This window comes from Gastrolobium bilobum, unplaced genomic scaffold (assembly GCF_033153095.1).
Source record: "Gastrolobium bilobum isolate Gb01-03AN ecotype WA unplaced genomic scaffold, APGP_CSIRO_Gbil_v1 utg23973, whole genome shotgun sequence".
NCBI classification, from domain to species: domain Eukaryota; kingdom Viridiplantae; phylum Streptophyta; class Magnoliopsida; order Fabales; family Fabaceae; genus Gastrolobium; species Gastrolobium bilobum.
The window spans coordinates 72500-100387 of NW_026900026.1; the positions used below are offsets into that span (position 1 = coordinate 72500).

General features: G+C 34.4%; 3 protein-coding genes across 5 annotated transcripts; 1 reads left to right on the forward strand and 2 right to left on the reverse strand.

Annotated features, from left to right (window-relative positions):
• The first annotated feature begins 1544 nt into the window (after window positions 1–1544).
• Window positions 1545–18938, forward strand: LOC133294908 (folylpolyglutamate synthase). 3 transcript variants are annotated; one of them, XM_061493675.1, is made up of 17 exons: window positions 1545–1622; window positions 2120–2271; window positions 2805–3001; window positions 8445–8510; window positions 9284–9393; window positions 10166–10226; window positions 11373–11456; window positions 12379–12435; window positions 12639–12699; window positions 12913–12959; window positions 13125–13202; window positions 14944–15102; window positions 15493–15828; window positions 16125–16203; window positions 16573–16728; window positions 17506–17702; window positions 18722–18938. In XM_061493675.1, exons 2-17 carry the CDS (start codon window positions 2127–2129, stop codon window positions 18779–18781), a joined length of 1893 nt encoding a protein of 630 aa, XP_061349659.1. In that variant the 5' UTR covers window positions 1545–1622; window positions 2120–2126; the 3' UTR covers window positions 18782–18938. The 3 variants fall into 3 exon arrangements, with proteins under 3 accessions (XP_061349659.1, XP_061349660.1, XP_061349661.1); XM_061493676.1 differs by having other exon boundaries at window positions 15502–15828; XM_061493677.1 differs by lacking the exons at window positions 2120–2271; window positions 9284–9393 and having other exon boundaries at window positions 1588–1622.
• Window positions 18939–21681: 2743 nt separating this feature from the next.
• LOC133294913 (uncharacterized) lies at window positions 21682–22395 on the reverse strand. Its single transcript, XM_061493684.1, has one exon. The coding sequence runs from the start codon at window positions 22393–22395 to the stop codon at window positions 21682–21684; it is 714 nt and encodes a 237-aa protein (XP_061349668.1).
• A 50-nt stretch (window positions 22396–22445) lies between these two features.
• LOC133294914 (uncharacterized) lies at window positions 22446–24614 on the reverse strand. Its single transcript, XM_061493685.1, has 3 exons — window positions 24400–24614; window positions 23652–24307; window positions 22446–23341 (listed from the first exon to the last, which is right to left on the reverse strand). Exons 1-3 carry the CDS (start codon window positions 24612–24614, stop codon window positions 22446–22448), a joined length of 1767 nt encoding a protein of 588 aa, XP_061349669.1.
• Between the last annotated feature and the right edge of the window lie 3274 nt (window positions 24615–27888).

Consider the following 27888-nt stretch of genomic DNA (forward strand, 5'->3'; position numbering starts at 1 on the left):
AAGTTATATGTGCAGGTGTAAATAAATTCCACGACTTATGATCTAATTTATTATATTTAGTAAAATATAATGAAGTTAAGCTTAAAAAATTGATCATATGCTTATTTAAGTTTATATTATTTATTATAAATAAAGTAAAATAAATAATTATTTAAATAGTGTCAAATAATAAAATTCTATTTTTGTAGTTATTTTTTTTATTCTAGATAGACCTCGAAGGCCTAATAAACTTGATTGCTTAATGGGCAAGGTCAAATTTTTTATTTCTTCAACAGACGTATAATTTAATTTATATTATGTGAAGAGATTAGGGTACGCTCAAAATTTACAAATTTTATTTAGATTAAAATTTAATCCAAATCAGTCTATTTATACCCTAATTATATGTAAAGATAAAAGTACATAAATTTGTGATATGAGCAGATATTTACATAGAAACATCTTAAAACAAAACGATTTTAAAATTAAATCCATTCTTATTTTATAATCTAGAAAAGATTACGTTGTTTTGAAAGCTGAGAGAATTAATGAAGGATGTTTTGAAAATTTTATTTGTTATATGAATTTTATTAAAATAATATTCGTTAATTCCTCAAATTCTCAAAACAATGTATTTTTGAGGTTAATAGAGATAACTTTACTTTTGATGGAGAAACCATGAACCCTTTAAAAAAAACAAATCCCTGTATGTTTTTAGTTCGCGGTTATATTTATTACTATTTAAGCTTTACTACTGTTACTATCTGATTAATTACCATTAGATCAATTTGAAATCAACAGTTAAAAAAATAAAAAAAAAATTAACTATCGTTGATTTTAAATTAATCCAACAATAATGAATTAGATAGTAACAGACTAACAGAAATAAGACTAAAATGAAATAAATATAGGGAAAAGATATTATAACAACAATCAATCTCACCGTTAGATCGATTATGTTGATCCAACGGTTATATTTATTTTCATCTTTGTATGGTTATGAGAATTTTAATTAAATGAAAATTTTTAAGCAAAAAATGAGAATTTTTTTTAATTTAAATTTGAATTAAATAATTATAATTTCAATTAAAATAATTATTCTTTAAGAGATCAAATATTTTTTTGAGTAAATACTCTTCTTGGTTCTCAGTAAATTTCACGGTGCCCGTTCTAGTCCCTAGCAAATAAAAAGGCCCATCGTAGTCCCTAAAAAATTTAAAATTAACCCATTTAGTTGAAATCGTGGTCCTCACAAATTCAAAAAAGATCCATATTAGTTCTTAAAAGGGCTAAAATGGGTCCATTTTGAATTTCTTAGAGATCACTATGAACCTTTTTATTTACTAAGTATTAAAGAGGGTATCGTAAAATTTGCTGAAGACCAAAAAGAGTATTTACTCTATTTTTTTTCATATATCTCTAGCAAAATTCACAAGAACCCGGCCCGAAAAGGAAGAGGTCCAATCCAAAATGCGTGAATGAACCCAATTTTGTACTAGTGACTACTTGAGTTGAGGCGTTGAGCCATTGCCGCTAGTACGACTTACCAACGATATATATTTCTATTCCATCCATAGTGTCGCATCCACCACCAACCTTTCATTCAGATTATGGCTTTTTTTCCCTTCCCTCTTCTTCTCACTGTGGGCCCTCTCTCTCTCTCTCTCTCTCTCTCTCTCTCTCTCTCTCTCTCTCTCTCTCCTACCTTCAATACGTAGCTGTTTCTTTGAAATGTATCTCAGTTTTTATGAAATTATATAATCTCTTCAATACGTACCTGTTTCATTCATGATTTTCAAATCCCAACAATTTCGATTTTATTTTATTTTTAAATCATTTCGTTTTAAATGAATAATTGTTCCTAGCATAGAATAAGTGATGGATTGGATTTGCTCCTAAATCTTATTCTTTGGTTATTGTTATAAGTGAATATAAGGTTTGTAATAAAATCAGGATATGGTTACTACCCTAACTTAGGTAACAATATATGAAGTTAATGGGTAAAAACGAGGGAAAATAATATAGTGTATCACAAGGATGTTTCACTTTGTAATTCACTTTTTTATTTCCCAACCAGAATGGCTTCATGTGTTTACTCTATGCCTGTAGCTTTTGATTTTGGGTGATGTTTGCATTTTAGGGTTGATATGTTGAGGATAACTAGTACCAACATCTACCCAAAGTGTGGTATGATTGGAATTTCAGATTTGCCCCGGCGGCATATGAAATCCACAAAATGGACTTCTACTCGTTTACCTGCATTTACAAGCATACATAACCTCAATGGAAAAAGTAAGCTCTTGTTCCAAGTGAATTACTAGAAGTGTCTTTATCCCATTTTCTTGTTCTACCATAATGTGTTATAAGATATATGCATGTTGCCTTTATTTTCTTTTAAAATCGTGCACTGCACTGGCATTTTAGTTATCAATTATTTTTTATTATTCGATAAAATATTAAAGGAGGTGAGCCTTGGAGCAGCCGTAAGGATGCTCCTTTGTGACCGCAAGGTCACGGGTTCAAATATGAAAAAATGTGTCTTTGCATAATGCAAAGGTAAGCCCGAGTACAATCGACTATCACCCATACTCTCGCAAAGTCGAGGAGTTTTGTGCACTGAGATTCGCCGTTTTTTATTCAATTTCAAATATTAATTGCTTTTCAGTTTTCATCATGTGGTGCAAACTTGCACAAACTTTCTCTTGTTTGTTTTCCGAGATTTAATCAATCTAGAAAGTGTGGAAATTGGTGCTTGTGTGACACTGCACTGCATGCAAAAGCTTAAGCTTGAGTTTCTGAAAGTCTTTTATGGCTTGATGTTTTAGGATTTGTATATAAGATGTCATCTGAAGCTCTTTTTGAAAAAGGAAGCAATGTCGTCACCAATGGACAACTGCAAAATTGTCCATTGTCGTCATATGAAATGGCCATGGAAAAACTTTCATCTCTTATTACTCGCCAAAGGCGTGGGGAGAAGCCACCGGTCCCTAACAAATTAGAAAGGATGTCGATGTATCTTAAGGTAATGGTTCTATTTTCTCAGAGTTTTGAAGTCATAGTGATGACTGATGACAGATAATACTATGTAATTATACCTTATGATTGGTTGTGGCATAGTTTTTTCTTGGTTAGTTTCAGAGGTGTAATCTAATTTTCTCCCAATCGATATGCCCACGTTTGTGTTCAAGGAAGAAAATAGAACAAAACAGAAATGGGTTATGATATTGGAAATCATCAGGCTTGAAATTTTGTATGCATTTTACAAATTAGGGAAAATAAAATGTTCAAATTCCTAGGAGCCCCTTTGTTACGGTGCGGAAGTCTCATAGAATTAGGAGAAGCTCCACTCGGTTGGATAACTTTGTAGCATAGGATCATATGTTGTAATTAGTTGGTTAGACAGCTGTTAGGAGCTAAGGGACAGGTGTCATAGCAATAGGGAGGTTAAAAGACAGATGTTATACATATAGCAAGACACAATTGTTTTTGCATGCATTGAATAATAAACCAGAATTTTCCTTTCACTTGTTCTGTTCTTCGTCACATTAGGAACCATATTCCTAATATTGGTGCTTTCATCTTGAACCACCCACGCTTGAAGATTCATATCGATCAACAATGAGGATTCAGGAGTTGGCAGAGGAAGTCACTTCATCCAACAGCACATGGACAACAACATTACTGAGATTCGTCTTCAAGCTACCGATACCCAAAGCCAGATATCCTTGCTGGTCACCCAAATGCAGCAGATCCAAGAGGCATTCTTAGCACGACCACCACCGGAAAGGAATTCTCCGCCAGTTCCACCAGTGTTTCACAATGAATCAACGTCTTCGCAGCCCCACACGAACTCGAACAACATGTTTAAGCATCGTTCATTACTCAAGGGGGTACGTATGGAGATACCCATTTTTAATGGCACAGAGCCAAATGTCTGAATTTTTAAGGCTGAGCTATTCTTTCATCTACAACACATTCCCGAAGATTCCAAAATTCCTCTGGCTGGAATTCGAATGGAAGGCATGGCAATGACATGGTTCCAATGGATGTATAAGGGTGGTACGATGAACACTTGGACAACATTCACGATAGCCTTGCGTCAAAGATTCGGTACATCAACCTTTGTTAATTTGAAGGGCACACTTTCCAAATTAACCCAGATGTCAACGCTTAGAGATTATGTTCAACGCTTCGAGTCATTGGTTAACCAAGTTCCAGAATTGGATGATGACCTGCTGATGAATTTCTTCATATCGGGTTTGCAATCGGAATTGAGAAGCGCAGTACAATTGAGGACACCCACTACCCTTCATCAGGCTGTTCAATTGTCTATGGCTTATGATGATCACCATGTGGAATTGAGAGCATCTTTTTCTGGTGTCCAGAAGAAATTTGTTCCTCGCACCCCAATTGCTTTGGAAAATACCCCTCACTCCGTTCCTCTTGTTAACCACAGTCAACCTTTGGCTCTACCATCTAACGCAAACATCAAGCGTTTCTCCCACGCTGATTTGGCAAAAAAGAGGGAATTGGGTCAGTGCTATACCTGCGATGAGAAGTGGACTAAGCAACATAGATGCAAAGGCAAGTTTATGCTGCTGATAGGTGAGGAAGAATGCTTGGAGCCAGATCCTGATGAAGAACAGATTCTTTGGCCACCTAAACAACCTACTTCTATACCAAATGATGCCTTCTAGCATTCTTTATGTGCGAAAGAGCATTAACATGCCTTGACATTTCTGACAAACTTGGGAGGTAATTCTGTCTCAGTTTTGGTAGATTCAGGAAGCACCCACAATTTTTTGCAGAAAAGTTTAGCATTGCAACTTCATCTGCCTATGACACGCACACACAAGCTAAGAGTTTTCTTAGGAAATGGTGAATGTCTCCTCTCTGACCGAAGGTGCCTGCAAGTTCCTATTCAATTACAAGATATTGTTTTTCTAGTTGATTTTTGGGTAATTGAATTAGCTGAGCTTAATGTGGTGCTTGGCATGCCATGGCTTGAATTACTGGGTAGAGTTACTCATGATTACAGCAAACTAACCATGGAGTTTACTTGGCAAGGATGTGATATTTTGTTGCAAGGATTGCAACCGAAATCTATGGCAGATTCTATACTAAATTGTGTTCAGGTTGATTGTGCTACTTGTTGTTCCATGCAACTCTCGACTGAGCCATCCCACCAACTCAACATAGACTCTGAAGTTGCATCTCTAGAAAACAAGATCCATCCACATCTATGGCAGGTCATTCTACAACATCAAGAGGTCTTTGCTATTCCTTCTGTCCTTCCTCCTTTTCGTGGATGGGACCATTCAATTCACCTGCTGGATAACAACAAACCTATAATAAATGTGAAGCCTTACCGTTATGCTTATGCCCAAAAGACAGAAATAGAACATCAGGTTGCTGCTTTGCTCAAAACAGGATTTATTCAACATTCACAGAGCCCATATTCATCTCCGGTTCTCTTAGTCCGGAAGCAAGATAACACATGGAGGCTTTGTATTGATTATAGGGCCTTAAATGCAGCTACCATCAAAGATAGGTTTCCAATACCTACAATTGACGAGTTATTAGATGAATTGGGAGGCTCTTCCATATATTCCAAGCTAGATTTACGAGCCGGTTACCATCAAATCCGGATGTTGCCTGCTGATGTGCCAAAAACAGCCTTTAGGACTCATGAAGGTCATTACGAGTTCCTCGTTATGCCTTTTGGCTTAACCAACGCACCAGCCACGTTTCAGGCTGTCATGAATCACATTTTCAAGCCTTACCTTCGACAATTTATAATTGTTTTTTTTTATGACATTCTGATTTTTAGCAGGTCCTTATTGGAGCATGTTAACCATGTGGCATTAGCTTTAGAGTGCCTACATCAGAATCAATTCTTTGTGAAGGCTAGTAAGTGTACTTTTGGGGTGGATATTGTTGATTACTTGGGACATGTGATTTCCAAGGAAGGTGTCTTTGCTGATCCAAGGAAGATTGATGCCATGTTGCAGTGGCCAGTACCTAAGAATCTAAAACAACTTCGTGGTTTCCTTGGCTTAACAGGGTACTACCGTAGGTTTGTGAAGGGGTATGCATCCTTAGCATTACCCTTGACAGATTTGCTCAAAGGATCTGAGGTTTTTTGCTTGTCTGAAGCTGCCATGGAGGCCTTCCAGATCCTCAAGAAGACCATGACTTCTACACCTATCCTAGCTTTTCTTGATTTTGCACAAAGATTTATAATCGAAATAGATGCTTCTAACACTGGAATTGGTGCAGTGCTGATGCAGAATGACAAGCCTCTGTCATTTTTCAGCAGGAAGTTGGGTATCCGGATGTCAAATGCTTCCACTTACGTACGTGAACTATTTTCCATTACAACTGTTGTCAAACGCTGGAGGCAATATTTGCTAGGTTCGGATTTCACCATTTGAATTGATCATCAAAGTATTAAAGAAATTTTGACTCAAACCATACACACTTCAGAACAGCAGAAATACTTGAGTAAACTCATAGGGTATAGTTTTAAAATTGAGTACAACGTTGGGCGTTCCAATGTTGTTGCTGATGCACTCTCACGGGTTTATGAGGAAGGATCTTTTCATGCTATTCTTTCCCTACCCTCTTTTGATATTGTGACATATATACAACGATTAAACCAAACTGATCCTTACTTGTTGCAGCTACTTCAACAGGTTTGTGATAATACCATTGTTGATAAGGAGATATCAGTTAGGGGAGGGATCCTGTTCCATAGAAACAGGTATCTCTTGAGTCCATCTTCATCTCTTATTCCACATCTGATTCATGAAGCTCACTGCTCTCCCATTAGGGGTCACGCGGGTGTACTACGCACTTTTATGAGATTGTCCTCCACCTTTTATTGGCAATCTATGAGAAAGGATGTCAAGAAAATGGTCAGTGAATATGCCATCTGCCAACAGGTAAAACTTGAGACTACAAAGGCTTCAGGGCTTCTTCAACCTTTGCCTGTTCCAGAAGGTGTCTTTGAAGAATTAACCATGGACTTCATTTCTGGTTTGCCTTCGTCTAAAAATTTCACAACTATTATGGTAGTTATTGATCGGCTTTCCAAGTTTGCCTATTTTGGTGGCTTTCCTACCCATTATATAGCTGCATCAGTAGCAGCTTTATTTTGTGATTTGATAGTGAGAAATCATGGTTTCCCTCGCTCTATTCTCTCTGATCGTGACAGTATATTTTTAAGCCATTTTTGGACTCAACTATTCACCTTGAGTGGCACCAAACTCAGGACATCATCTTCTTACCATCCACAGACGGATGGCCAAACGGAGGTAACCAATCGATATTTGGAACAATTCTTACGCTCCTTTTGTCTCGATCGTCCTCATTCTTGGTCCAGTTTTCTCTGTTGGGCTCAATTTCACTATAATCAGCAGTCCATTCCTCAATTGGCATCACCCCATATCAGGCGGTGTTTGGCAAGCCACCTTTGATGATTCCCTTTTATCCTAAGGGTTTAGTCAAGCTGGAGGCTATCGATTCTCAGTTGCAGCAACGAAATGAGGTGCTCACTGAGTTAAAAGTGCAACTGGAACGTGCTAGGAACCGAATGAAGGTTTAACATGATAAGAGTTACAAGGACAGGTCATTTGTTGTGGGAGATCAGGTGCTGGTCAAGTTACAACCTTATCGCTAGGTGTCAGTAGCCAGACGTTCCAATCATAAGCTAGCTCGAAGATTCCTTGGCCCATTTCCTGTTTCTAAGGTTCTTGGACCTGTAGCTTATCAGTTGGAGTTGCCTCAAGGGTGTCAGGTACATCCTGTATTTCACGTTTCTTTATTGAAACCCTTCAAAGGATCAGCTACATCATTGGGTACTTCCTTACCATTAGCTGCTACGGATAACAAACCAATCTAGGATCCTTTGGCAGTCTTAGCAGTTAGACGTATTGAGGATGGTGATCAGCACAAACGGGAATTTCTGATACAATGGTCTGATGTTGTTCCTGAAGATGCATCTTGGGAACCTGAAGATCAGTTGTTGTGTGCTTACCCATACCTGAACCTTGAGGACAAGGTTCCTTGTCAAGGAGGAGGGAATGTTACGGTGCGGAAGTCTCATGGAATTAGGAGAAGCTCCACTCGGTTGGATAACTTTGTAGCATAGGATCATATGTTGTAATTAGTTGGTTAGACAGCTGTTAGGATAGTTAGGAGCTAAGGGACAGGTGTCATAATAACAGGGAGGTTAAAAGACAGATGTTATACATATAGCAAGACTTTGCATGCATTGAATAATAAACCAGAATTTTCCTTTCACTTGTTCTGTTCTTCGTCACATTAGGAACCATATTCCTAATACCCTTCTAGTAGCTGAAAATGTTTCTTGAATCATCTGATTCTTATCATATTTCCGAGGGCTTAGAGCCTCAGGTGACTTCTTTGAATAGTGAAAAATATAATACATGTTTTCTATACAGATACTGGATTTGGAAGAAGACATAAATAGGCTCAGTATCATTCATGTGGCAGGCACAAAGGGGAAGGTACTCATTTCATAATTTGTCATGTTTTCTTGATTAATTTTGTCAATTATCTTCCGTTTGTTGAAAATTCAATTTTTGTTCTTCGCTTCAAGATTCAAGAACTAAATATTATTACAAACATTATATTATATCCATAAAAAGAGTTGGTGCTCATGTTAAGATGGTTGAAATAAAGAGGTTATTGTTACAGGTGTTAATGTAACAGAGCATTCTCCAAAGGTTTGGAGGGTGTATTCCCGTAGTTCCACAAAGAAACAAAGATAGTTAGTTGCGTGGTGGGTATTATGAGTATTAGTAAATAGTCAGCAGTATAAATAGTCGGTCGAAGGGGGTGTTTGGCGATCATCTAGAAAATTCTCATTGAATGAGTATGTTACGATCCAATTGCAAGGTATGAGAGATGGAGTCCTACATCAGAAACATTGGGTTCTAATGTGGGGTTTATATGGACTTTGGGCTCTCTTACCTTACGAGTTAGCTTTCGGGGTGAGTTTCTCCCAAATTTTGTATCAGAGTATTGACTCAATGTGAAGGGAATTGCTCCCTTGTAAGAGCTTTACTCTTATACTCATAGATTGCTAATCAATAAAAATTCATTTTCTCTATCATCATTCCTCTTCTTCTTGCATTCTATTACGTTTGGTTATTTTTTCTGTTCTGAACTTGCAACAGATATGTTGCCAATACATTCATGTTCATCCAGCATCCCCCCCCCCCCCCCCCCCCCCGGGTTCTCTCTTTCTCCTTTCCATTTTTTTAATTGATTACTTCAGGGCTCAACATGCATATTCTGTGAGGCAATCATAAGGGAGTGTGGCTTTCGGACTGGAGTTTTCACATCCCCCCACTTAATTGACGTGCGTGAACGGTTTCGTATAGATGGGTTAGTAGTTGAATGGACTAACTTGTCTATAATGGCTAATCTTAACATTTATATAGACACCGTATCAGCATTTCATTAATATATTCACATTTATGCATCTCTCTCTCATTCCATCACACAAACACACACACACTCTTCTTATCTTATCTTCACTTGAATGCATGAATGTACATCACAGATATATGCTGGTATACAATATTACAACATTTCAAAACTTGTTTCTCAAAACAATGAACCCAGATGACTGAAATACATCTAGACTTCAGTTGATCAGGTTCTATTCTTATTTTTTTCTGTGTTATAATAATATCTTTTGAACATAACTGTATTGACAGACTGCTTAATAGTAAAATATTTCCATTATTAATGTTCACAAAGCTTCATGAGGAAAAACTGTGCCTTTTAGTCCATGAAGAGTTGAAGGGGTAGTCCATATGAGCATCTCTGAACATTCTTGGCCTGCACACTTCACATTATCATGTTAATAAACCCTTCCCCTAGTTGTAAGTTCAAACAGATGAAGAAATTAGGGCTGCCTGTTTTTTTGATGAAAAGCGATGATGTTTTCCTTCTGAAAAGCAGGGCTAGATTAGAAAATAAAGATTTGCAAATGGATTTCAGGGGATGCTTATATGAAAACTAATTAGTGCCAACTTTATTATGTTTGTACTTTGTACAACAGAGCAATTAGCTGTAGCTGAAATTCATGCTCTTTGCACTAATTTTGTCAATTTCGATAGCATTAACTTCTGAATTGTTATTATTGCTGTAGGATTGACATATCTGAAGATAAGTTTTTACAGTATTTCTGGGATTGTTGGAACCAATTGGAGGTATTATGTATTGCATTTTTTAGAGATTCTTTTGGACTTTATTTTCCTAATATGTATTTCTCACATCCAAACATTGCTTTGAGCAGCATCATTGTTCGTTCTTGAAACTGAATAGAAGAATTGGCTGTTGTTAGAGTATTGTTGGCTATTGCCTATTGACGGTGTGACTAGTTACTGATAGGTACTAAAAAATAGAGCACACTTTTAATGAAAGAAAATGGCTAAAATCCCTTCTAAATGGCTGATATTGAGAAGATATCATCTCAGATAGGGATTTGTACAAGAGCAGAGGAAAACTCTCAAGAAAACAGAAAAGGAAATAAATGTAGAAACACTGCAAGCACTTTAAGTGCCTTCCTCCCTTCCTGAGCCTCACAATTTTCCTACCTGTCTCCTCTCCTCTCTTCTCCTTTATCCTATCCCACTTTCCAAATTTGTTTCCTGCCCCACCTGGCTTGTGGGCTGGTTGTTATGATGCACCTGACAATGTGCTGATCATACTTCCCTCGTACACTATTCATAACAGCCTCTAATCCATTGCTGCTATTTGCTTCCTTGCTATTGTACACCTTAGTACAGGTGGTCTATCACATACCTGTTCTTTATTCCCTTTGGATCTTCTAAATACCTTCAACAAATTTAGTCTTGTAGATCAATTGGGAGAAAGATCTGTGATTGAAAAGATAAAATTGTAATTCTTAACAAGCTTCATGGCTATTTATTGTTCATAAATTGTTCCTAGTTTCAAAGTGGAAATTCTTGTAATAAGCCGTTTTACAAGATTGACTGAACATTACATGAGGATTTGTGAATACTGTTTTGTATTGACTTGATTTTCAACAATGAGAGGAGAGAGGTTACAATATACTGGTAACCTATTTGTTAAAAACAAGAAACACGATAATTACTAAATCCGTCCTAATTAAGAAGAAACAGAAACTAATCCTAATTGATTCTCATAAATCAGGAAATATATCCTAATTGTTGTAACCTTCATAGAGTATATTTCAATTTTCAGATCATTAAATATTTATTTTCCTGATGTGAAACCGTTGTTAGAAGAAGCAATGTAACATGAATATAGTATCCATTTATATTGAATTCTTCTGGTGGCAGTTTCTAAATTCCTGAAGCTTAATTTTGCAGGAAAATACAACAGAGCAGCTTCCAATGCCCCCATTGTTTCAGTTTCTTACTATATTGGCCTTCAAAATATTTATATCTGAAAAGGCAAGCCATGTATTTGAGTTTCTTAACATATTATCCTTGCAAAAAAGCTATAGATCCCTCTTTGCAGTAGCCATTGCGGAAGATTTGATGTGATGAACTTGTCATTTCCAGGATCAAATTCTCATAGTCCACCAGCCAATGATGTTTACAAAATTCCTTTAACTGTATTTGTTTTGGAGGTGCTAATTAATTTTTTCCAGAATAATGCAGTACGAACTCAAACCAGTTTGCCAAAGCTTTCTAGATTATAAGAAATTTCTTATGTCATTGCTACTATACATAATTATCTTTCTCTCCCTGCAGCATGCTTTTTTGTACTCTGCTATGAAGTATGAACCAACTTTTTTCCGGTTTTGTATAATCCTTTGCCGAACAACTGTTTCCTTCTTTGATAAATGTTGTTTCCATAAAGGAGATATCACGTATTTTTACTGCTTGTAGTAACCTTACAAACTATTCAAGAAAATACAAAACAAAAGAACACAATTCAGTGAGAATTTTTTGTTTAATTATAAGGAATTTTTTCTTTCTCTACATGGATGGATTCTGCTGCTATTTATTTCTAGCATTTGTTACTTTTATCTGAAAATGAGGTTATTGTGAAGCCAAACAATTTTCTTCATCTTTTGCTAATCATTTTAGATGAAATAATGCAAGTATTCTATTTTTTTCGATCATAATGATGTTCTTTTGTTCTTACATGTGTATCTGCATCTTGATAAATTATTATATTTTAATTCAGTAATCCTAACTCAACCCTTTACTTTTCATATGCTGCTACTTTTAGTTAAGTATAATATGCTGCTAGATCATACAAATTTTTTGACTTCTACTTGCAGTTTAAATGCTTACTATATTCTTCTTATTTTACCTACTTTTCCCTTCACTACTAATATTTTATTAAAATGGTTCCCATTCATAGGTTGATGCTGCCATTCTAGAAGTTGGTCTTGGAGGCAAAGAAGACTCAACAAATGTGGTATGCATTTGATGTAGGGTATCACTGAGATTTATTTCTTTAAACTTCTGTTGTTTACGACAATTGTGGTTTAAAATGTTTTCTTGAGCTAATAGATGCAAATTGATTAAAGAAATTGTTACCTTTTCTTTAATCCTTTAATAAATTGTGGATATGCTAGTGTCAGAATAATTGCGTATGACTGTATCATTTGAACTTAGCAGATTAAAGAACCTACTGTGTGCGGCATTACTTCTCTTGGGATGGATCATACTGAGATATTGGGTGTGTATGTCTCCTACTGCCTAAACGTTTTTTCTGGTGTTTTTGCATTTAATTTACTCAGAAAGAGCTTGACATGTTCCTGCATTGGCAATGTGCTGTCAATCATCTAAGTAAACTCTCATTATATACTTCAATTTCTGTGGTTTTTCTTCAACAGCAGCAATTGACCACAACATGCCAAAGACATATTTAGAATTTTTTAAAATTATGCAGGAGATACTCTTGGGCTGATAGCTTCGCACAAGGCAGGGATTTTTAAGGTATGAAAATTCTACTTGTGCATCCAAACATGAAAATTGGTTTCTATGGATAGACTACTTGTTGTAGTACTTTTGTTCTAATTATTATTTGAATTGGAAGCCCATCCCCTCCTTTTTTTTTTCCTTATCCTCTGTAGAATTTTAATGTTTTCCCTGTTCCTGAAGCCTAAAGTTCCTGCCTTCACAGTACCCCAACCTCCTGAAGCAATGGATGTTATCCTTGAGAGGGCCAAAGAACTCATGGTAATCATTGTTCTCGATACCATCAACTATTATAAATTGCCTTAGGAAGAGCATTGCAAAGTTGTCTCTTATCAATACCAATTTTTTTAAATTGAGAAAAACGGATCTAGAGTTTGTATGGTCAAAAGCTCTTAAGCTCGCCCTGACTCAAGATGTTGTTCGTCAAAATATTACTGGAAACCCTAAAACATCAAATTTCTAGTTACTGTATTAAATCTGATCTGAATCTCAGCTTGGTCTGTCACTGTATTTATTTTGATACTTTGTTTACGAATGTGAGATTATAAATAAATTCAGGACCAAATGATGTTTTCATTCATATGGGAAACTTAGTTTTGAAGGACAAGCTTTTATTAATCTAATTAATTTGCAGATTGAGTCTTTAGTTAATAAATAAAGGGAAAAGTTCATAAACCCCCTTAGGTTTACTTTTTTTTATCACTTACACCCCTATGTTTTTTTTCTTATCAATTACCCCGCGTGGTTTTTTTTCATCCAAATCCATCTTTAATACTGTTAGTAATAAAACTAACTTGTCCATTTACCCTTATTTTATGTTTGGAGTTTTGTTTATCAAAAATAAAATCTAACCCTAAAAACAAAAATGGTGGCAAAGTTTACTTGATTATGACTAGAAAAAACAACACGTAATAGATGGGAGAAGAATAGTTGTCGAAAGGGGGACTAGAAAAAATTCACTGGAGGCAATTTATAGCTAGATGTCACAAAATGAAGGAAATCACATTAACTACAAAAAAAAGCAGCCAAAGAGCATTATCTATACAATTTAATATTAGTATTAGGGTTTGTTTTTCTGAAGTTACTTTAGATAACTTTATCTAATGTTCACCGAAACGACGTCGTTTTGGGGCGGAAATCATGGTATTTTTGTAATTTTAATTTATTTCAGGGTTATAATAGTCTTTATCATTCTAATTTTTTTATTTTTCAACCCCAAAACGACGTCGTTTCAATGAACATTAGACAAAGTTATCTAAAGTAACATTAAATATTTTTTTCCCTTAGTATTATATTACGAGAAACGATTCCTATACACCATATTTTTTATTTGATTTCTTATACTTTTTTATATTCAAAAATAGAAAAAATGTTGAAATATAATATGTATATATATATATTATTATTACCTAAAAATGTAGTATAAAATTATAAGAAAATAATATAAGTGATGTGTAAATTATTTTGTTATGTTCTGTTCATTTTCTGAAATCTTTGAAAGGGATAGGACACCTGATCGTTTTTCGTGTCTTTATAATGAACCTAAACTTCACTTATTTACGTGCCCAACATTTTTATATCAGATTAATTAACAAGTAAAATAGGGGTAAAATGGTTAAGTTAGTTCAATTACTAATGGTGTTAAAGGGGAACTTGGATGGAAAAAAACCATAGTGGGGTAATTGATAAGAAAAAAAGCATAGGGGTGTAAGTGATAAAAGAGTAAATCATAGAGGGGTTTATGAACTTTTCCCATATATAAATTAAAAACTTAACTTTTAATGAAACCATATAATTAGGTGTGGTTTGACTGTCTGGAATTACCTTTATTAGCCTTCCAGTTTTATGTAACCAAGTAGTTCCTTTATTTGAGAACTATGATTTAGTAGGAAATAGGTCAGCAAGCATACAAGCATGCACGAACGTGTAAAATCTCACACGAGCAAATGAGCCTCTTTATTGTTAATACCATTAATTGTTTGCCTATTTTCAATGGCTGCAGGTTCCGCTGGAAGTCTGTGAACCTATTGATTGTAAACAATTGAAGGGATTAAAGCTTCGTTTATCTGGTGATCACCAGTTCTATAATGCTGCTCTTGCAATCTCACTTTCTAGATGCTGGCTGCAGAAAACAGGAAACTGGGAAATTGTTTTTCAAAATGTTAGTTAAAATTCTACTCTTGGCTCATGGATGCATCTGAGTAAATATTTGTGCAACGCCATCGTGATTCTTTGGAATCTATCATGTACTAGCAATGATTATGATATCAGCAATTATGTGATCTGTATGAGAATTTCAAAATGGGTCCCTTGTTGGTGTGCTTTATTTTTTTCTAGACACACAGATGACAGTCAGATTTTAATACTTTTGAATGCATTAGCCAGTAATTTTTTTTTTCCACGTTATGTGTGTTTGTGTTTAGTAATTGCTTTTTTTCCACTTTAAGAATAGTCAAACTACCCTTTTTTAATTGTTTGATGATCTTGTATCAAGGATATATTTGTCTTCATTATATACCTATTTTTCCTAACTTTTTTCACTGTATAATAGGATTTTCAGAATTCTTATTTGCCAGATGAATTTATTAGAGGCCTTTCAACTGCTCATTTTTCTGGGAGGGCTCAGATTGTTTATGACTCTTCTCCAAAATCTGACAGCTCAGAAACCGTGTCCAAAAATTGTGGAGAGTTGATATTTTATTTGGATGGAGCTCATAGTCCAGAAAGCATGGAGGCTTGTGCAAAGTGGTTCTCTACTGCAGTAAGCGGATATAAAACTCCATCTCTTTCATCTTCTTGTGTAGAAAATGCAGAGGAATCTTCAGAAAATGGTCATATCCTACAAGAAAGCAAGAGCTTGGGGCAATTTGAGAAATCTTTTAGGCGGGTAAGTATTCTTAAAATAATTTTCCAGCTGTAACTGGAGCTTAACCAATTTTGTTGTGATAACATAGTAATCTTTTCTTGGATGCTTCTTTCCCCATTTTCAAGTACATACTAGGTAGGGGTGTGTCTCTCAACTCAACTATATCAATGCAATCCTTAACACTATCTGCTTTGGGTTGTTTTTATAATTAATTGTTGCTGAAAATTCTTGAATCTGACAAAATACCAGATGAATTTCTTTGCATCTTCCATTTCATTATTAATTGCCTCCTGATATTCAGCATTGATTAATTGTAGATTCTTCTATTCAATTGCTTAGATGTGAGAAGTCCTCAAATTTTACTTCCTCGGCTAGTGAATACATGTGCTTCTTCAGGTATTCCTGTTTCAAAAGCACCTGATAATCTGTTATTTTCAATTTCTACTAAAAAAAATAAAAACTATTTTTATTACACATGACTTTACCTGGATTTAAGAATTAATTAGATAGCATATTTAATCTTCTAGCATGAGTTAAGTAAGTTGGCCCTCTTGACATATGGTGGAGAAATGTGTTTGCAATATGTATTCTACATGAAATGGTCTATTGTGATTAGATAATCTATTGGAAGAAATATTAAAAATAAAACGAATGAGGTCCAAGCTTTTCTATATATTTTCTTATTTTGCTATCTGAGAATTTTTTGTGCATCTCTATGTGTTGCATTGTACTAATGCATTCAGAATGTGTTGAAACCTTGCTTAGGTATTCATTTCTCAGGGGCACTTTTTGTCCCGAGTATGTCAAAGTATACTAAGGTTACTTCTGGTGCATCAGTTATTCCCTCTGATCTCCGTGGCATTGACCTATCATGGCAGTTCAACCTCCAAAGAATTTGGGAGAAGATTATGCATGGGAAAGGTATGCTCCATCTTTTCGGCTTGTAATTTTTTCTTTCTCACTATAGAGACTTCATAGTATTGAGCTTGTCTCGGTCACATTGCTTTTCATATAGTAAATGTATCTTTCAGCATCACGGGGCAGTAAATCGGTCAGATATATGAATTTTGGTTGTTTGTTGTCACCATATTCTTTGGAAGATTTGAAGAGGCTCAACTCTTTTCTTCTTTTTTTCTTTTGTTTAGGTGTGCCATGGATGATGGAATATACTAACCTGTTGGACTATAAGTTTATTTGACATAAAAGTAGAGCTTTGTTTTCAGAAAAATACCAAAATTTCAGGTGCTTTATCATGCTGGCATGCATCCAGGAGAATTTTTTATTATGATCAATATATTTTTGCCCTGATATTGTCAGTTGAAATATGTATTGTTAGAGTTTAAAGAGTAAATCTATTCGATTACAGTGTTGGTCTTCCTTCTGTTATTATCTTGTGAACAAAGTGGAAATTTTTCCTTTGCAAATTCAGCCAAAAGATGAGATATTGAGATATTTGTGGAACTCTTTTAAAATTTAACAACCAACACTGCTGTCACTAAGTTCTGCAAAATTATTAGGCTTTGGATTATGTTGAGATAAAGATAAATGTAATTACTGCGGATAGTCTGATGAAATTATTTCGTAAGCCCAAAGCTGAATTCCTTATTTTCATGCGATGATGCTGTCCCAGAGGACCAAATATTAGCGGCAAAGCTTGAAGTTCTTCTCTGACCTGTGCATTATATTGCTTATTTGCAGAAATGACCACTATGCTTGAAAAGGATTTTGAGAAAGATGGCAAGATCTTACCACCTTATGAATTTCTTTATGATAATGCTTCAAATGGCTGCCCTTCCCATGATCATTTTGTGCGCAGTGCAGTAATACCTTCGTTGCCATTGACAATAAAATGGGTAAGGGACTGTGTTAAGGAACACCCATCCACAAGACTTCAGGTAACTAACTGTATCGATGGTACTTGATTCTGAAATTGACTAGATTAACTGCTTCAGTTTTTCTCTTCTTCCCTTTTGCAAAGGTGTGTCCTTTATCCCCAATCTTCTCTTATCCTACTGTCATGTTCCTGTAGGTCAGCTTAATTCTTTTGGGTTGGATTAGTTTGTTCTTATCTTTTCCTTGCCTTATCTGTTTCACCATTAATTGTCTGTGTTTTTCGTTCTATCATAAAAGGAGAAAACCCTTAGAATTAAAATTCTCTCCTTGTTTATTTGTGATTCAGTAAATCAAAATAGAAGTATTCTTTCTCTTTCTCTCTTCTCTGTTTTTCAGCTCTTCCTCTTTTGAAAATTTAGACTCTGTTTTGAGATAGTAACAGAAACCCGTGATCACTTGTGCCCGTAATTGCCTTTCGAAGATGGAGAATGGTGATTTCCTCATTGTTATCAATTGGCCAGTCGCACCGATTCAATCAGGAATCAAACTGCCAACAGGTCCAGTCCATCAATTCAACCGTTAAGTAATGAACTGATCTGAAAAACAATGAACCTGCTCTTAATCAGGTTGAACCGGTACAAATCATCACTGGTTTTATACATATAGAGTTCAAGCCCATACCCTTGCAAATAATACATGCATGCTACATTAACTAATAAGCAACACTTATATATTTGTTATAATGTTTCTATTATTATATTTATCACATTTTTATATATATTTGATTCAGCTGGGTGAACCTGTGACTTAGTACCCCAATTGAGTTGATGATCTGTCCAGTTTGATAACACTAGATTTCCTTTTACTTTCTGTTTCCTTTCCTTCCTCTTGGTCATGTTTTGCAAGGCAGGTTCATATGCTGATGCAGACATTAATAGGATAGAGAGAAGTGTTTGTGTGCCCCTAAATCACATCTCTGTTTTTTTCTTTTCCTTTATTTTTTTTATTTTCTCTCCAGCTTGCTATCCCCCTCCCCTATACGACCTGCATGCTGAGAACCATTTCTTACCAATGGTTTCAGGTTCTTGTCACTGGTTCTCTGCATTTGGTTGGAGATGTACTAAAGCTCTTGAAAAGATGATTTAAATTGAAGAATAAAAGGGTCTGCCTGAAGTGAATTGGGTTTGAAACTTTCATTGAAGCAACAAAAATGCTATTATTTCAATTATTTCAGCAAAGAGTTCATATGTCTGCTCAATGGTATCTTTCTTTTGAAATATGAGAAATTATACTTGCACCTGAGGAGAAATAAAAAATAAAAGTAAATTATATTTGCACACTACTTTTCACACCACATCCTAAATGCTGAAAAAAGCGAGAAAGAAGCATAACTTGTAAACTACCACGAGAATCAAGGATTTAACAAAAATAGTAAAGTATTTCTATTGTTAATATCGAGAAAGTTGAGCACACGACAATCATGTGATACTCTTCCCAATTATAAAAACAACCCAGCATGTAATGATGTGATTAAATTTACTGAATATCTGTGGTAGAAAAAAAAATTCTGTCAAAAAGAATAAATCGAAGAAAAAGAAACCCATAAGGAAAGAGAAACTGATTAAATAATGAACTTATTTTATTTTTATTATCTGTGGCACTTTTTTTTTTCTGCCACAGATGCATTATTCCCTTAAATTTAATATATTCTTTAAATTATAATGTTTATAACCTCTTGCATTGTGGGTCCAGTGTTATCATCGTCCAAGAGTTAAAAAAACAAAACAAAATGGAATTATTTTAGGGGTTTATGTTTAATTTGGATTCATATTTATCAGTATCGGTTACTTTTTAAAATATTAATAAAACGTTATATAATTATGTAAAGTTTGCTTATATTTCATTTACTTCGCAATATATATATATATATATATATATATATATATATATAGGAAAATGTTATATTTACAATTTATTTTCGTTTACAACTTCTTACAATCATAGCTTAACCGTTGATTTTCATCAATTAACGGGTAAGATTTTTCAAATCAAATTTATTAATTAATTATTAATTCACAATAAATGACAACTGTTGATTGATGGAAATCAACGGTTGAGATATGGTTGTAAGAGTTTGTAAATTATTTGGGTTGTAAATATATCCCTTCTCATATATATATATATATATATATATATATATATATATATATATATATATATATATATATGAGGCAGGATCATTTGACTCCAGTGTCAAATTTAAAGTTTGACACATCATCTGAGAGCCGTTAGATCAAAATATATCAACGACTCTGATTCGTAAGCATGTGACACCATTGATATTTTTTGATCTAACGGCTCTCAGGTCAGGTGTCAAACTTTAAATTTGACACCGGTGTCAAAGGATCCTGCCTATATATATATATATACGGGCTTATCGTTTTTCAAGCTGCTTGAGATAAATTTATCTACGGCTACTAAAACATAACTGTACAAAGATGGTTCAATGATGATAAAGGAAGAGAGAGAAAAAGAGGATCATAATCATTCTAAGGTGAATCAATTAATATAAAGAAATAAATAAACAAAACGACGTAGTTTTGGGGTGGTCGGAGAAAAACTTATCTCAAGTTACTGGAGAAATATTTCTCTCTCTCTCTCTCTATATATATATATATATATATATATATATATATATAGAGAGAGAGAGAGAGAGATAGGTTATTCTCCCTACTTCCATTTTGCCTACTTTTACCTACCCCTTCCATTATCGTTCGATTATAATCTAATCCAACGGTCCATATTTGCGAAATAAAATAAACCTTTTTTTTCTCCTTTCTCTCTCCTCATTTTCTCCCACTCCCTTTCTCTCTCCTCCTCTTTCTCTCTTCCTCTACGCCATACCAGAGACATTCGATATGCCCACATTCTTTTCGACCAAATGGAGGAACCCAATACTTACGATGGTTATTCTCTAAAAAAAGAGAGGTCACCTTTCCTGCAAATGCTTATTCTCTTAAATTATTGATTAAAACAGGGTGTCAAAACATAGATAGATGATTTGCATTTGGAAAAAATTGATAAATTGAAATTGGGTTTTTTTTTTCAAATTCTTTTTCTGAAGTTGAAAAGCTTCTCACTTCACATGGAGTTGGAGAGGGTGGGGGGTTAAAGAGGTCCACAGCGGCAGACACAGCAATGAAGGAAAAAATAATAGGTATGGTGTAGAGGAAGAGAGAAAGGGTGAGAGAGGAAATGAGGAGAAAGAAAGGGGGAAAAGGGTTTATTTTATTTTGCAAATATGGATCGTTGGATTATATTGTAATAGAACGATAATGAAAGAGGTAGGCAAAGGTAGGTAAAATTGGAGTAGGCAAAATAACCTATCCATATATATATATATATACTAGTCAATTACCCGTGCGATGCCCGGGGAAAAAATAATAAAATTGTTGTCGCCCGTCGTTGGTTAATCATCGCTGTTTGTAAATCAACACCTTCATCTTAGCGTAAAGCTCTGAATTATAATATGTTGGAGATGTATGAAAAAATACACAAAAACTTTGAAAAATAACAAAAATCACACAAAAAAATACCTGTTACTTGAGACATATCTGAAATAGAAAAAAATTATCGTGGTATTTTTGTACTTGAAAAAACTACAGCATTCACGCAGAACTTTGAAAATAACAACATGCCATCTTATTGAATGAAGTAAAAAATGCTACAGAATCCAGGACAATGAATACAGCCAGTGCGACCAATAAATTTTCGCTGTTTTTTTTTTTCTATCTTGCATTCCTCGGGCAAAAAGAACACGTCCAACAACCTACAAAAACCAAAAACAAAACAACCATAAATTATATTGGATGAACACTATTTGAGAAGAGAAATTACAAATTAATATAGCAAGCAAGGAATAAAAAAAATTAGAGATCGCATTACAGATCCCAGATTGGTCATTAAACACATAACACTTATATTTTAAGATGCAGAAGAAATAGAATAAAAGAAATATAATCTTACAGTGGACAAAAAGAACTACACCGATTTCGGAAATACTTCCTTGTAGACAATGTTAAAGGTGTTCTCTGTAACACAACCATTATCATCAAGTATCAATATCTTCAATCCCTGTTTACTCTTTACTCTAGATAGTGCCACATATAATTGTCCATGAGTGAAGACAGGTCTAGGGAGATAAATGCCAACATGAGAAAGAGATTGTCCTTGACTCTTGTTGATAGTCATGAAAAATGAAACAGTCAAAGGGAATTGTCTTCTTTGGAAATATACAGGAAATGTATGATTGGATGGGCTCATCGTCATTCTAGGGATCAAAACACTCTCACCTATATTGCTTCCTGTAAGAACAGTTGCCTCAACAACATGACTGCCCAATCGTGAAATGAGCAGTCTTGTGCCATTGCACAAACCTCTTGATTGATCAATATTTCTCAACAGCATAACTGGCACATTAACCTTAAGAGTTAATTTATGTTCAGGAAGACCCGAGCATGAGAAGGTATTTAAAATATCAGGTGAGAATTCGTTGTCCTCAAGTTGAGAATTAGCATCCTGCTTCAGCACATTATCCGAACTCAAATATGTTTTTTCCTCTCCCGGAATCAAAGACATGAGGCGCTCGTTTAAGATGGAAACATCTGCCAATCTGGGAGTTAAAATTGCACGTTCTTTGAAGAAAGCAGGATCTAAAATATAATCCAAGATATTCGGGTACACAAAATCAACCATATCCGAGAGTGGATCTTCAGATTCCCCAATCAATAATTCAGGTGAAATTGCTATGAGAGATTCTCCATCAACACTATCTCCAATGTCACCATCACTTTAAGAAGCCAATCAGAGAAATTTTTTATTTCCACTAAATTATGAACGCCACCTCCAGAATTAAGACGCATGTTCTTGGTCAAATTTAGTAAATGACAATGCGTCCAAAGATATGAAGAATTGATGGTTGCATGGACTATGTCCTGTCTGCTGCCATGAGGAATAACTGGCAATATCTGTCGAAAGTCACCTCCCAGAACAACTACCTTTCCACCAAATGGCTTATCAAAACAACCGGTATCGGAAAATCTCAGAATATCCCTTGGTGTTTTGTCCAAAGCCTCAAAGCAAAATCTGTGTACCATTGGGGCTTCGTCCCAAATGATTAATTTTGTTTTTGACAGCAACTCAGAAAGAGTAGAATTTTGCCTGATATTACAGGTTGAATCTTCAGTGATCTGAATAGGAATACGAAATCTAGAATGAGTTGTTCGTCCTCCAGGAAGCAAAAGGGAAGCAATTCCGCTGGAAGCAACATTTAGCACGATTTCCCCTTTTGATCTAACGAAAGCTGAAAGAGTATTCCAGATGAATGTTTTTCCTGTACCACCATATCCATAAAGAAAAAAAAATCCCCCTTTACCTGCTAAAACAGCTGAAATGATCTTGTCATAAACAACTCTCTGCTCATCATTAAGAGAACTATTAAGTCTTTTATGCTCTTCCATCAAAGAAGATCTATCATATGATAATTCATCCAAAACCAATCTATTTGGCATATCAAACAAAGATTCACTGATTACGCGGGGCATTGTTGGATAATCAGAGAGACACCTTCCATTGCTTTGCAGTACCTTATCAATTTCAGCAAGTGTTATGTTTTTTATTGACTCTTCATCAAGTACCGCATCTGATAACACACATTACAGAGTTAGAAAGAAAAAATAACAAACAGATAGATAACATGGAAAGACGAAATGATGTTCCAATTCTCTACAAAAAAACCATCCAACTTAAAAATCATTGTTAATATATTTCGGATTTTTGATTGTACGGTCACAATTTACAATTGCGCACTTCTGATTTATTTCATGACATGCACTGACATTAGAAAATAAAATCATTTACAAAAAAAAAAACAAATCAACAATGAGAAAGATAACACGAATAGATAAATTAAAATATAATACCAAATAATAATAATAATAAACAACACGTACCTTGACGTCCGGTGTTTTTCCTATGCCTATAAAGAACATCGTCGGACAGATAATTCCAACATTTATCCCAAACATTTTCAGGTTTCGTCATTGAGTTACTTAATAACAATAGAGCAAAAAGATTTCGAAGATAATAAGCAAACACCCAGAAACTTGCCTCCTTAATTGCATCAATGTACTCATTGTCATCATCCAACAGTCCCAAAGAATAACATGCATCCTTGAATGACGGAAAAAGCACGCCATTGATTGTTCTCAAATCTTCATAACATGTACAACCCTTTTGATAAGTAAGCAGGATCCGAAGATAGGAATCTTCTCCATTATTTGATGAGAAACGATTAATTCTTCCAATTGAAAATCCTCTTTTTCTCGGACGCCATTCTTGGGCGTCTTCTACGTAAACAAAATGAGTTGGATACTCTGCATAAGTAAGATCTCTCCCTTCTGGAAATTTTTTATTTGCTTCCATCCAAGATTCGAAAATTGTTCTTCTAGACTCAGCCATTGTCTTTACATCAGAGATTGAAGCACAATCATTGAAAACAATGCTCTTTTGATTGGGCAGGTGGAAAGGCAATCTTTGAACAGGAGGGTATATGTAATGAATGTCGAATCCAAAAATACGCCATGCCGCTTCACATGCAGAGACATACCTATTGTTTAAAAAGCAATGAACTGAAATAAACAGATAAAATTTTACAAAGTTAGCTCGACAACAGAAGACACTGGACGTGAATAAATGTACCTGCAATCATAAAACATTTTAATTTCATCGTTTGTGCGAGTTCCATGATGAGTTGAATTTGAATGATGTATGGCAGCTGTAACTCGATCATTTCCCTTATGAATATATTTAAAAAGATATTTGATGGCACTACTCTGACAAGTATATTCAACGTTAATAACTGTCAACTTGCAAACGGAATGGTGAAATGGAGTTGGGTTATGGAGCAACTGCATAGTTATATTTTGACAGCAATTTAAGAGTGTTGTTTTGACTCCTCGAAAACAACTTTTCGTGTTCCAAAGCACTATCATTTAAGAGTTATGTAAACTCTTCGAATTTTGATTTTACTAATTAAAAAATTAACTTTTCGAAAAATTAATGGTGTTATAATTCTCTGACATGAATTCGACGTCAATCCCTCTTTTATCACTATTGGCTCACTTTGTATCACCTGTATAAGTATTATATCATTTAAGTAAACTTTTCGAATATTGATTTTAGTAATTAAAAAATTAAATATTCCTTTGGTACCATTATCGTTTTAAATGTGAGGATTTTGTCAAGTCTACACACTCTCATTTATAAGTCAATATCAATTCAACGTTTTATAAACCAATCTCAATTCAACGCAAGTAATAAAAACTCCAACTAACCATTAATTAACATTCAATCCAGCAATTAATGGTGTTATAACTCTCTCACATGTTTTGAGAGCAATTTATGTTTATTCCCTTATCGAGAAACTATATAGTTATATTTTGACAGCAATTTAAGAGTGTCGCTTGGACTCTCAAAACGACTTTTCGTGTTCCAATGCATCCCTCATTTATGGAAACTTTTCGAATTTTAATTTCAGTAATAAAAAAATTAGAGTTTCATTTGGTTTGTACGCTTATCGTTTTAAATGTGAGTTTTTTGAATAATAACTGTGAACTTGCAAACGGATAACTGGCACGGAGTTGGGTTATGGAGCAACTGCATAGTTATATTTTGTCAGCAATTTAAGAGTGTTGTTTTGACTCCTCGAAAACAGCTTTTCGTGTTCCAAAGCACTATCATTTAAGAGTTACGTAAACTCTTCGAATTTTGATTTTACTAATTAAAAAATTAACTTTTCAAAAAATTAATGGTGTTATAATTCTCTGACATGAATTCGACGTCAATCTCTCTTTTATCACTATTGGCTCACTTTTTATCACCTGTATAAGTATTATATCATTTAAGTAAACTTTTCGAATATTGATTTTAGTAATTAAAAAATTGAAAAGTCAGACAAATCATCATCATTATTTATACACCACTTCCAAAATGGACTTGAAAAGTCTCTTTTCTTATTTGAATTCAAATTATAACATTCAATGCACATAACGATTACCAATGTATAAAGATGTGGAAGACATTGGTGAAAAATAAGAAAAACATTTATTTTATTTTAATTAACTCTGCATTTTCGATTTAACAAAAATACCAAATGAAGAAAGTTTTTAAATTTTCTCAATTGTGAACACATTGGTGAAACTAAATGTGGGAGTGACACGTCACTAAACTTTCCATTGATGTTTATTCCCTTAGTATATATAATGATTGGGTAGGTTATATTTACAAACTTTTTTGATTACAAACTCTTACAAACTACACTATCTTCTCCCGGGAGAACACTAGGTTTCCCTATGTTCTCCCGGGAGAAGACACTGTAATTTGTAAAATTTTGTCAAAAAAGTTTGTAAACGGATCATTCTCCTATATAATAATATTAATAATAATAATAATAATAATAACAATTGGAAAATAATGAAACTAATTTAGTAAATTGTTTTAAAGATGTTTTAAAACAAAAATTCAGAGGAGTAAAGATCTATTTATCAAAAAATTAAATTTATATTTTGAGTGTATTTTTGAAACTAAGGGTCCGTTTAGATGAGCTTTTAAAAGATTTTTATAAGTTGCTTTTAAAAATTCAGAGGAGTAAAGATTTTTATGAGTTGCTTTTTTTAAAAGAATCTTTTTTGAAAGTTAAAGTTATTTTGTGTTTGGATGCAATATTTAAAAATTGCTTTTAAGTAAAACTATCATTAAAAAAACACTTTTTAATATAAATGCACATTTTAATATAAAATGACCATTGTGCCCTTGTTACTCACTCCATTTCCATGGCACATTGACATCGTCCTCTCCTCCGCTCACGACAATTCCCACGCACTAAAAGTCAATTTAATTTAATTCCATTTCCATTGAAGAAGGGAATGAGTTCAAATAGACCAGAGGTACGAGGTTCACAGAGATTACAAGCATTGGTTGATCAGTTTCGCTCTTCGAATTCGATAACCAACAACCCCAGCAATTCCAATTCGATGCACAACCAAATCCAATTCAATTCAAAGAGAGCTGCAGATCTGATCTGTGTCTTGGAAGGTGCCGATGGCAATTTGCGAGTGATTCTCACCCAGCGAGCTACTTCTCTCTCAACCCACTCTGGTCAGACCCATTTCCATTTCAACCTCCCCCATCCTCTTAATGCTCTTTTGGGCCATTGTTTCTGGTTCTCAAACTCGAAAAGTTTGGGTCTTTATCCACTTGCAATTTGAGATTCCATTTTCTCCACTATTTCCAATGGAAATGGATTCCAATCCCAAAAGCGGGAGAGCGTCAAAGTAGCTTTTGGCGCGACAATTTTTAGCTTTTAAAAAAAAGTAAGATTTTAATTGATTTTTTTTACTGCTTTTGCTTTTATTAAAAGCTCAATCCAAACAGCCAAAAAATATATATTTAAAAGCACTTTAAAATAAATAAATAAATAAAAAAGAAGCAATTTATGGATAGAAGAAGCCCATTCAAAGAAGCTCTACATCGAACCACTAGGGTTAGCCTAGTGGTGTGGGGTGTGTGTGCTAGGAGTGTGTGTAGTGTAAGGTGTTGTGTTCAATTCCTTGTAACCTCCAAAAAAAAAAAAAAAAAAAAAAAGCTCTAAATCGTAGTAGGGTAGAGGGGAGACTTTACAATTAGAGTGATATTAAAGGGATTTTCACTAACGAATCTAGAAGGATGAGAATAGATATGTAATGAAACTATTGAGTAATTTGATTGAAAGGTGTTGGTTAAAAATGAATCAGAATAGTAAAAGATTATTTGAGGATTTTTCACTAACGAACCTAAGATAATGAGAGAAGGATATTGTGACATGGATATTTTTATCATGAAGTGTTAATTCTTTAACTATAAAATTACAGACGAATGTCAACAATTATCTTAACTAGGTTAAATAGGCTTATATGACTGAAGATTTGCTGGAAAAAAAATTAAGAATCAAAAGACAAGTATCTTTCGCTAAGTTAAATATTCTTACAAAGTAATACCCAAAAAAAAGGTTAGAAAATGTGAGGGGGGATATTGAAATTTTATAGCACCAAACCAACCACCGGATCAGAGAAAAAGAATGTCGAAAAGTTTTAAAGATAGAGAAAATGTGAATCAGAGAAAAAGAACGTTGAAAACTTTTTAAATATATAT